The 12,052-nt window shown below is 33.3% G+C and overlaps 1 protein-coding gene across 1 annotated transcript in view; it reads left to right on the top strand.

The window, feature by feature from the left end:
* Positions 1–12,052, top strand: part of LOC124641933 (octopamine receptor beta-1R-like) — a 95,938-nt gene that overhangs the window by 47,810 nt on the left and 36,076 nt on the right. Inside the window, exon 2 of the mRNA XM_047180197.1 lies at positions 6,077–6,943. Coding sequence (XP_047036153.1) covers positions 6,162–6,943 — 782 coding nt within the window. The 5' untranslated portion in view covers positions 6,077–6,161. The remainder of the gene's footprint in view (positions 1–6,076; positions 6,944–12,052) is intronic.

The raw sequence follows: 12,052 nt of genomic DNA, 5'->3' as shown, positions 1-12,052 counted from the left end.
AATGCGAAGTTTTTTTTATCAAATAATTGCATTTTTCTCTGTTCACTTTGAATCCGGCGCGAAAACGCTTGTCAGTGTCATGTCGTCACTTGTGACGTCACAACTGAAATTACAAGACGCAAGTAAACAACGCTCGTGCAATAATTAAGTTTTTTGTGTTATTAAATATGAATTCGAAAGTGCATAGGTGTTGTGGGGTCCCCCAGTGTAAGAACACATCCAAAACAACTCCTGATGAGTTATTTGTGTACGTTCCTCACAATAAAAAAATACGAAACAAGTGCAAGCAAGGCGAGATTCAAAAGCAATATTGCCCAGGGTACAACTTTATTTTTGTGAAGATCACTTTGATGTAAGTTATTACATAGTTCTCTAGATTCTAGCATAGTTTATAATGTAAATAACTATTTCGAGGTTAGGTTTCATCTCTCATTGTTTTTTAATTAAACTAGTATACTTACATGGAAGTTTTAACATTTCTAAATTCAGCTGAACAAAAACTTTATTTGATGCCAAAAACTTTCCCAGCATTATGATATCAATTCTAGGCAAATTAGCGCTGTTTGCCTTGATAAATCCGGGCTCCATAACTCGTGTTATAAACAATTAATTAATTAAAAACAAAGATCGCAGTGGAAGTTCACAATAACGAAATGTGACGTTCGCGCGCTTTCGCGCGAGTTGTTTTGAGAAATGACGTCACGAGCTCTGATTGGTGTTCAAGATATCATGGCGGATTGCCTTATTTCGTAATTTTATTTTATAAAAATACATATTAATCACATTATTAATAAAGAAAACAATGCGCGTTTTATATTCCAAGCTTCAAGTTTAATTTAATAAATATATTATTTTAATGATTTTTGATTACTGTCATCATGCCTATTCTAAGATAAGTGCTACGTGATTCAATGGTATGATACTCTTCGCATCGAAAAAGTTAACTTGCAAAACTCGCACTAGGCACTCAGGATAGTTAGCGTTTTTAATGCGAGTTAACGGAACGTGCAGTCTTATAATGCCGTATACTGTTTCATAAAAGGTATTGACAGCTTCCTCAGAGGATAGGTGGGAAAGTGTTTTAACCCAGTTGATTTTATCTAGCTCAAGCTTTATTTCATCAATATTTGCTTTATGGAAATTGTATCTTTGGACGGAGTGATATTTCATGGGAGCAAATAGCATTCCTAGACTAGTCAATGTACAGAAAGGAGGATGGTGGCTGTCGGGGTCTAGTAGAGTATTACAGTATATTGTCTGGCAATCTACGTTAGAAATGAGCAATGATGACACAATTATTATTATTTCTGAGAAATGAAAAATTAATGTACAATAATTTTTCGAAACATGGACGTAAATGTTAACAATGAACTCTCAGTATATGTTTTCAACTGAAACAATTATGAATTTCAGGAATAAATACAATTCAGATGAAACAAATAAAACATGGAATGAAATGTAACGCATTTATGTATTTCGCAATAAAAATGTTTTTAACTGAACACGATTTCGAATGAAATTCATGTATTAGGGAATTAAGTGTGTATAATATTTCCAATGATATTTACCTACCTACTAAATACTTTTTAATCGGATCATTAAAATTATTTACATGTAATTGATACTTTGATTTAATGGTTGAGCGAATGCGATTATTCCTAGCTACTGGATTTGATTTAATTAGTGGTTATTTACTGTACACATTAATTAAATAGTAACGATAGAAAAAGCTTAATGTAATTTTAATTCTGTAATTAATTTAAAGATAATACGCTAACGGCGATTTTTGAAGATTTTTCCTAAGCGGGATGTTATTTATTGCATCGCTAGTTACATTTCTGAGTTATATTTTCTAAGTTGTATGTACTTTCTAAGTATATATTGGATACCAATGACTGATTACCTACTCCGTGCTGTGTACGTAACGGTGAAAGAAAAGATTGGATGGAACTTGGACATTTGAAACTGATGATGTTGATTTTATTTTAAACATGGTCTTGTAACTGTTTTACAGCCAGTTTCTTCATCAAAAGTTAAAGCCAAAGTAAAAGTCAAAGTAATGACTAAAGTTAAAGTAACGGTTAAATTCAATTTTTCTATGAATTTTGCTGTCACTTTAGCCTTGAAAAACAAATTTGACCGTTACTTTAACTTTAGACATTACTTTAACTTTAACTTTTGATGAAAAAACTGGCCGTTAATCAGATCAGTACCTATGACGTCACATGAAAATGTTCTCCTGTAAAGTGAAGACAGGTCGTTAGTTATTTAATAAACATCAGTAAACATAAGATACGAGATTATTTGTAACCTTATTTACCGGCTGCAAACTGAGAGACATTGTGTGTTCGCAAACGAGATGAGGAATACACGGAAAATAAGAAAAACCGGCCAAGTGCGAGTCGGACTCGCGCACGTAGGGTTCCGTACCATCCAAACTATTATTCTATATACATACATATATTTATAGATATCGAGCAAAAATGAGTATGGGAGCCCCCGAAATATTTATTTTATTCTAGTTTTCATTTTATTTTTGTTATAGCGGCAACAGAAATACATCATCTGTGAAAATTTCAGCTCTCTAACTATCACGGTTAATGAGATACAGCCTGTTGACAGACAGACGGACGGACGGTCAGAGGAGCGAAAACAATAGGGTCCCGTTTTACTCTTTGGGTATGGAACCCTAAAAATGGGCCAATTTTGTTTATCTCACCCTACATGGAGGTACTTATACCTTTTTAATATGTAGGTAGGTATATTTTGTTTTGATGTTCTTCATATATGATTACGTATACGAGCAATTTGATAGGAGTTTTTATTAAAACGATTAGGTAAATGTTTTTGTAATTGTTATTCGGTATTGAAATGTTTTGATTTAAAATGACAGTGTGTATCAGTTTTTTAAATTATCTAAATGACCCTTAAAGTCGCTAACCTTATATGTAATTAAACATAAGGTAACCTAAAAATCTGTGATAGAGATTTAAAAAAAGTAACGGTATCGTCAGCCTAGTTTTTATACACACTGGACAATTTGAACCCCTTTTAACCCTTAACAACCCACAAGTGTCTCGCGGACACATTTTTGCGTTTATGTTTTCATAAAAACGAAAGTATTTATTTTTACGAATCGGCCTTTTATCTAATTTATCTCCAATGTTTTACGAATCTAAATGTGTAATGAAAATATTTGTTTCATGAATAGTTTATTATTTTTGGTTAATAAACGAAAATAGTACTTAATCAACCCACAAGTGTCCAACAGACACAGTAAAATTTTGTTTGATTCGAGTGTAAAGGTAGATTGTTTTTTATTTATATTTACTTATAATAATCTTATGGTGTCGAGTGCCATGCAAGATGTGGCAGGGTAAAATCGGGAGGCTACTCAATCATCTGAACCTGCTGCGAAAAGAAAGAAGCGTTGTTTTATTTGCCCTTCGAAATTATCAAGGGCTTCTAAACAGTGTTGTGACAAATGCAATCAAAATGTTTGCTCTGAAAATTCTGAAAAAAAAACTAATTGAAATAGCTGTAAATGAATAAGTGTAACAAAACATTACTGAAATACATTATACTGTTTTTTAAATTCAAAATAACTTTCTTTTGCTTTGTCATAATTTACCTACATTTATAAAGTGTCTGTTGGACACTACTGGTCAGTTACGTCACAAAAGCATTCTGGATAGTTAAGGGTTAATATATTATTCAAAATATTTTTTTGCAGACTCGGGGACACATACCTACTATCATGCGACCCTCACGTTCGCTAGAGTCATAAGGCTATCAATTACATAACATTATGTCGTCACCCTATAATAATCTGTCTACCTTCCAACTCTTTTATAAAGCTACAAAATTTTAGACCCAAGATCATAATACTATGTTGACCCTTTTGCTATCATTTACCGCAAATACACACTGCAAACTTTTAGTCGGCCGATAGTTTGATAGGGCTTTTTTAATTTTGATAGGGTATCCTCAAATGACTCCGCCGGCTGTGGGTAAGCAGCATCAGGGACCCCCAGTGTCAGACCCTTACTGACTAAAAATCCATCGTACCTTCGTAGGCCTTTCATGTCGCGGTAACTCTTTCGAACAATCTCTCAGCCCCGGCAGGCCTTGGACCTGGTGGGCCCCGCTGAGTAATTTGTTTGGGCTCATAAATCAGTATGAACATGACTGCAAGTACACACATTACAAAGATCAGGTATTTAGTCGGTATCAGACTAACTGAAATCAAGATTTTCTTTTAAAAAATGTTTTCGCCAACCATCGGATCAACTATCGGCAGACTGTTTAGTCTATAGAGAACGGATCTCTTAGGCCGCCCGCTACGTCAAACATTGTTTAGGACAGCTAATCGGCCCGATTTTTTGTAGGACGATCTAAGTAGGATTTTCTAACTGACTTTCTGTGAAACGTGTACGTTGCTCTATTATTGCTATCAATATGTTCTATTTTCCTCCTACAAAAAATCGGTCTCCGATTTATCGGACGTGTGTAGGCAGCCTTAGGTAAAGGTTAGTAAAATCTATTTCCATAAAATTAGAGTATGCTATTAGTATTTAATGTTCCATGTGGGTCCCGCCTTATGGCCTCGATTTTTTTAAAAAAGAGGTTATAGTCCATTTGGGGCTTGTAATGTTATGATCTATCTTTATTAATATTGTAGAGGTAACAAAAAATGTATGGCTGGTTATTATGTGACCTTTGGAATATTTGGATCTTCTCAAGTCTTTATATGAATAGAAAATTAAATTTTCGATCGGTTTGAGTTTATTTTATACCTAAAATAAAAATTGATTTGCTTAAATTTTTTAAAATATTTCTATAACTTTCACAATCAAGACAGAAAATAAAAGCTAAGAGAAAATAAAACACATAGGTATTTTTAGATATCTTTAAATAAAAATAAAATTACATACAAAAAATATTAACCATAATAACCATAATTAATTAGATAACTATGTCTACGCCGGAACGCAACCCGTGAAACGGAACGGCTACGCGGGGCGACGTGTGCGGGGGGGTTCCGGTGAACTACGCTGCCATTTTTTCTCCCGTACGAAACGCATCGTAACATTGTTATTTTCCGAAATATTGTTCTTTTTGTAACTATTGTCAAAATACAAACGTTAAATCACAAAAGGTCGGTTTCATTTAACGCCCAAACACTTTAAATAAAAATAAAATTACATACAAAAAATATTAACTTATAAATCCCCTTGAAATCTGAAGTTCTTTAGCCTCATTTAACAATAACCATAAAACCGAGGCTTTTCAAAAAAGGCTTTATTTGCTTATCGGACCTCACCGGTAATACCTACATTCGCATTTCATAATCTCTATACGGCATTATACCTATAGAAATTTTGTATGGCTACGGCGTAGCACCGTAGCACCGTAGCGGCGTAGTATGTGGCGTAGCGTGAAAAGCTTTTGAGCTTTTTAAGTACGTATGTACGTTATATTTTTATGGAAACTTAATTATATTGAAAAAGGTAGTGTAAGTTGATGTATGTAACTGTTAATGTACTGTATTGTGATATAAGTTAATTACTTTTAACAAGATTTTGCATTCATAATGTAGGAAAAATATTTTAAAATTATTCATGTTTGCTCTCCTGTGTAAAGGCTGTAATTTTGTTGCTGCATCCACCCTTATACTTAAAGTCTAGACTGCGTTGATCTACGAGGTACAAAAATTAGAAACAGTTCAAAATAAAATTTTAGGAGAAAGCTTATAATATTCACAATTTGACTTATCATCGAATTTATTCATTCATACAATTTCCATGATTACAAAAAACACAAGGAAAAGCGACCTAAAAACAAAAACGGTAACATTTTAAGAAAACATACAAAATAATCTTGTACCTTTCTCACGTTCACGTGAACAATAGAAAAGTACTACAGTTCCTTTCAAAAGAAAAACTGCGGATTTACCTTTGATCAAAAACAGGCGACTGTTTGATGTCAAAACGGCGTAAAACTCCTAACAATAATCCCTTGCGACCTTTTCCAATATTCAAGGACAAAACCAACTAAAATACCATTTCTTTTTCAGGAGCCAACAATGAAAATTACAACTCCGGAACTACACAGAAGAACTCCCGAACTACAAGCAAACATGACCTGAAAATATGTGAAACATGAAAGTGGATATCGTCTTCGAACCAGACAATTTTACTTTGGACATAGCCGACTTATCAACATCCATGTATCTCACTGACATTTACGTCAACAAGACTTTGGAAGTGAACGAAACGACCAATGACTTAGTGTACTCAAATCAATTCGAAGATGACCCGCTAATAGTGTTTTTGGTCATACTAAAATGTCTTATAATGCTCTTTATTATATTAGCGGCAATATTTGGGAATTTGTTAGTCATAGTTTCAGTAATGAGGCACAGAAAGTTACGAGTGATAACGAACTACTTCGTAGTATCCCTAGCATTGGCTGATATGCTAGTAGCTATATGGGCAATGTGTTTTAACTTCAGTGTGGAAATCACCAACGGGGAATGGCTATTTGGTTATTTCATGTGCGATGTATGGAACTCTTTGGATGTATATTTTTCGTCAGCTTCGATATTGCACCTTTGTTGCATCAGTGTGGATCGATACTACGCAATAGTCCAACCTTTGGACTACCCTTTGATAATGACGACAGCGAAACTTGGGATCATGTTAGCAGTAGTCTGGTGCAGTCCAGCTCTGGTCTCCTTTCTCCCAATCTTCATGGGTTGGTACACGACAGAAGACCACTTGAACTTTAGAAAGAGGTTCCCAAATGTGTGCAGTTTTACCGTGAATAAAGTGTACGCTGTGATTTCGAGTAGTGTTAGTTTTTGGATACCTGGAGTCATCATGCTGTATATGTACTACAGGATCTATTTGGAAGCTGAAAGGCAGGAGAGGATGTTGTACAGGTGAGAAATGAATAATATTTTTTTAATTTTTAGATAAGTATACACTCAGTAAATAGGGGTCACATAAAGTCTAAAATAAATGTCAAGTGTGAATGCATGAAAGATAAAGTTTTAAGAAGTACCTGAAAATGTGTATTTGGGTAGGATTTTTCTTCCATATTTACTTTAATAAAATATGAATAGGTCTTCATAATGGATATCTACAAAGCTTATTTATTAGTTAAACCACAGCAAATACTCTCTGACCTTTGACAAAAGCTTTTGAATCTGATATTTGCAAACATTTTGCAAAATATACAATCTCATTCATGACACAGGAAATAACAGTTCTAAAAAAAACATGCAATATGTCAAAGAGTTTCCAATAGTGCTTTAAAAAAAATAATAAAGCTGTGTTCAGTTCACATTCACTCAACAATAGTTCAGAACGAAACGACAAACCGAATCGTCATTTGTTTGGTGAAGGTGAATCAAAAATGAGACGCCCCCGTCCTTTTAAATGTCATTCGGAGTTCAAAAGTGAGATATCCAAAATACAAGGTAAAATCCAGGAAGTGAATATTTGAGTAATTTTCTCTATAGAGGCTGTTTTTGTTATGGTTTATCACCAAGTTGGTTCTGTTTTAAGTGGAGTGTAAAATAATTTCATAATGAGACTTAACTAGAAGCTATGGGGAGTAACTTATTGGTGCTCTTTAATAGTTTTCTTTTTTATGTTAATACTTAGCCAAATATGTCTAGATGGTAAAAAAATATCATTTTTAGGGACAAATTTAAACAACATTATTAGTATTTATTAATAACGCGTACATACGAAATAGTTTCAATAATTTCCACGAATACGTAACAGAAAAAATAAAAATGCAATACTACGAAAATACTACAGAACCGAGCCAACTGAAAGTACTTTATGAATATTAAATTATTCCGCGTTTTCTCGGAAAATCCGATATTTATTGATAACACTACACGTGAACGTACTATCTAATGCAAACGATAAGGAAACAATATGATACTACTTTAGATAAGTACTGAGATAACTTTGTTGCAGGTATTGTATGAGAAACACAATTTTGATTACATAGTACGTAGTATAAGTATGTGTATTAGATCTTATTTTACAATATTAATAATTTATAATATACAAGGTGTTGATTTGCATTTGTGCCATAGTTCAGGAGGAGGACATAAAATACGTAAATAATCGATTGGAATTACAGTAGACGGGAAATAGCTAATATGCACTGCTTTTTTTGTCATTGTAATGTCGTGGTATTTCAGAAGTAATCCAATTTTATGAATGAAATTTATGAATGACCGTTACGTATGCTTTGTGTTTGCGTTTGTGTGAGGGCGCAGCACGGTTTTAAGGCCAGTAACACACGCGCCAAGTTTAAATAAGGCTAGATGACATTTACGGAATTCCAAAAAAAAAATTAAATACAAAAATTACGTACCAATTTTTTTGTTGATTTGGGTCGAGAATCATTAGCATAATTACCTCCTTGAATATGGCACGGATGCAAATCAACAGCTTGTATATAATTATTTGATGTTAAGAATAAAAAAATATCTTTTAGCTATTATTTATCGGATATTAAGCATTTTTCTTTCTATTTAAGAGATCTTGAAAACCCCATTTGTTCCTTTTGGAGCTCTTTGTGAACCATTGCCGCGTTACATCGCGCAAATAACCTCTTAGTTTCAATATGGTGCATATGTGAGTCTTTTATATCACCAGAGTGAAATGCCCATATTTAAAATTCATTTACATAGTAAATATTTTTGCAGTTTGATTTATCAGCTCAGAATTAAAAAATCTCCCATGATAATTTTGCCTTACCTACGCCTTGTTAATAAGTGTACGTCAAAGCAGCTTTGAACAGTATCTGGAACCAATTTACTACACTAATTAGTTAATTAACCTAAAAATACATCACAAAGAACTGTCACCACTGATTCGCCCAGATCAAAAGGCTAAATAACAAATGAAGGCAACAGGCTCCCTCGAGCTTTACCGTATCGAGAGCCGCCTGAATGAAGCTAATGTCTATCCTCGAGTTAATGAGAGAGCCGGGGTTACATTAAATACTGACGGTTTGTTTGTTTATATTAAAATCTTAGGATTAAGGTGGGCTCGTGTCTGTTGTACTGCTGTGATATAAAAGATGGGAATATTAAATTCTTTGGGAAATTCTTGCAAAATTACGGATCATCTGTTTTTCTTTTCGTAATTAAAAACAAAAAAATCTGCGGAAAAGTTGTATGACATGGCCATCTTTTGTTCACCTTTACATTTGGCCGTATTTTTGTCATATATAAATTTTTCCATCCTTTTGGAAATCCCAGGAAGACTTTATTTTACTTATTTCATAACGTCAATTGTTTCATGGCCTATTTTTAAATACTAAAGTTTTCTTTATTGAACCAGATAAATGAGTAGGTATATAGTAATATCTAGACACCTTTTATACACGTTCAGTTAGCCCCACCAGCCAAGTAAACATGTTTATATGTACCAATCATTATTCAAAATAACCTCATTTACAAACCTTATTTTAACTAACTAAACACATGGTAAACTTAACCAAACCACAAGAGTAACTAGTTAGAAGGTAGGCCGTCCATTACAGAACAAAATTAAATTTTAATCACGCAGAAACTGGTAAATTTGACCGCTTTTCGAAATAACCTGAGTTGGGTCGTTGATCACGTCAAAAGGTTGACCGCCCAGTGAATTCTTAATTCCCTAACCCGGTGACCGCTGATTACATTTTTCGCAGTTAATTTAATTGGTCGGTTAACGGTTAACTGGTTAATGGAATTTTTGACTACTTTTTCAGTTTGTGGCTTTTTAGGCATGTTTACAATAGGTTAGGTTTCAATTCGGTTTCAACTGGGACCCTCAAGACACACGTTGTAGCCTAATTGGAGGGTCATTGCCAAACATTTATTTTTAGTCTTTTTTGATGAAGAAATAATTCAAGGATTCTTATGTTTGTTTGGAATTGTGATATTTACATTTTTCAAAGAGATACACAAGATTAACGGCCAGTTTCTTCATCAAAAGTTAAAGTAATGTCTAAAGTAAAAGTAACGGTCAAATACGATTTTTCAAGGCTAAAGTGACAGCAAAACTAATAGAAAAATTGAATTTGACCGTTACTTTTACTTTAGACGTTACTTTGACTTTTACTTTGGCTTTAACTTTTGATGAAGAAACTGGTTGTAAGTGAAATAAGGAATTATGCACTAATAAAATAACTTGCTTACCGTAATTATTATTCAGTTCATGTTCAAAGTTTAATATAAACTTAGCCAAGCAATATGCAATCCTTTAACAAAATCTTCAACAACTAAGTAGAGGTAAAAATCCCTCTTATATAAGAAGCACCACTATATCCAGGCTAGACTTTGGCTAGCTGCCAGACTAGATTTTGTTCAGGCCAAAACCAGGTGTGCTGTTCGCATTTTATTACTTAAGCCCCTGAAAAAAGATTACCTATTTTTTATACTACATAGGGGTTCATTTTCTTGCACCAGTATTTACCGTTTTTATATTAAATACTAGCCATTTTTCAGCGTTTTCACTCGCGTTCCGTGGAAACTACTGTCCATAATGGGATAAAATATTACCTGTGTTACTCAGGAAGAGTGTAGCTTTCGAACTCTGAAAGAATTTTTCAAATCGGTTCAGTTTTTTGGAGCCTTTAGGGTACAAACAAACAATCAAAACATTTATCTTAATATATTAATAGGTACAGATTTAATACAATATTGTGTTGGTCAATTATTTTATTCCTCTCCGTTACACAATTGAATTGCTATTTTCCGTAATCCTCGCCAAGTTAATTACTTTCAAATTCAATCAATAAGCTTAATAGAGCGTGTAAATTATTTATCCGATACAATTTTTCTCTAAAATTCTATCTTAGTTATATTTTTTTATGAGAAAACAAATGGAACTCACCTGTTTTCTTTTTTTTTTAGTTCTATAAACAAAAGAAGGTCTAACGTTTATTTTTAAAACTGCGACAGATCTTATAAAGAATATTTTAGTTTTAAAAATGGAACACTCGTGTTTTGTTTTTCTTTGCTATCTTGTGGCTAGACAAAGAAATGAACTTTTTGTATATGCGTTTCAATATAAATAGGTGTTTTCATAAATTGTATTTTTTTATTTGAAAAAGAAATACTTAGTATTAAAAAAAATATGCAAGAAATTCAGTGGCTAGTAATATCACACTTTTCAAATTCTCAATGGCTACACAAATTAAAATGATTTTACTGGTTGAAACCAAAAGTAACTCAAAAACGATTTTTTTTTAATTTTTCACCCTTTCTTATCTTACCACATGGTGAGCAAGCCGTAAGCTTTGCCCCAAAGAATCTAGTAAGATTCTTTGGGGCAAATTACATACAACAACCAAGTACAATCCATTACATACAACCAAGTATTTTAAAGTTGCAAAATTGAAAACACCACGTACCATGAAAGACCAATTCTGAAAATAGCTTTTATAAATAACCGACCCCATTTTGATAAAGGTACTGACCCACTTCGTACCGCTTCAATATCGTCATACCTTTGAATTCAGTATTAAACCTTTAATGGAAATATCGATTTTCGCATTAATACTGTTTACACGGAAATAATTGAGGAGCATTAAGTTACTAATTAGTCCAAGATGTATTGATATAGTCTGAAATCACCAACCCGCATTGAGCAAGCGTGGTGATTTTAATGCTCAGACCTTCTTCGTGTGAGAGGAGGCCTTTGCCCAGCAGTGGAACGATAAAAAAGGCTGTAACAGTATTGATTAATTAGCTGTTTGGAGTTCTGCTTCCGTGTAATCCTTATTCATATTAAAAATGTGACAGTAATTCTGTCTTTGTGTAACGAAATTACGATGAAAAGGCTGAACCAGAACAGTGCAGAGATAGGAAGTACCCTGGAAAAGTACATAAGCTACTTTTTTATCCTGGTGAAGGAAGAAGTTCCCTTGGAACGCAGATAAAGGTTAAAGCTACTATTATTACAATAAATATTTTAATCCAAACTCACCATAGCATAAAATTACAAGATTCCGCATAACTTTTAATAAGCTT

Source organism: Helicoverpa zea, chromosome 23 (genome assembly GCF_022581195.2).
Source record: "Helicoverpa zea isolate HzStark_Cry1AcR chromosome 23, ilHelZeax1.1, whole genome shotgun sequence".
In the NCBI taxonomy this organism is placed as follows: domain Eukaryota; kingdom Metazoa; phylum Arthropoda; class Insecta; order Lepidoptera; family Noctuidae; genus Helicoverpa; species Helicoverpa zea.
The sequence above is the reverse complement of the archived record's forward strand: the minus strand, read 5'-3'. Positions and strand labels throughout refer to the sequence as shown.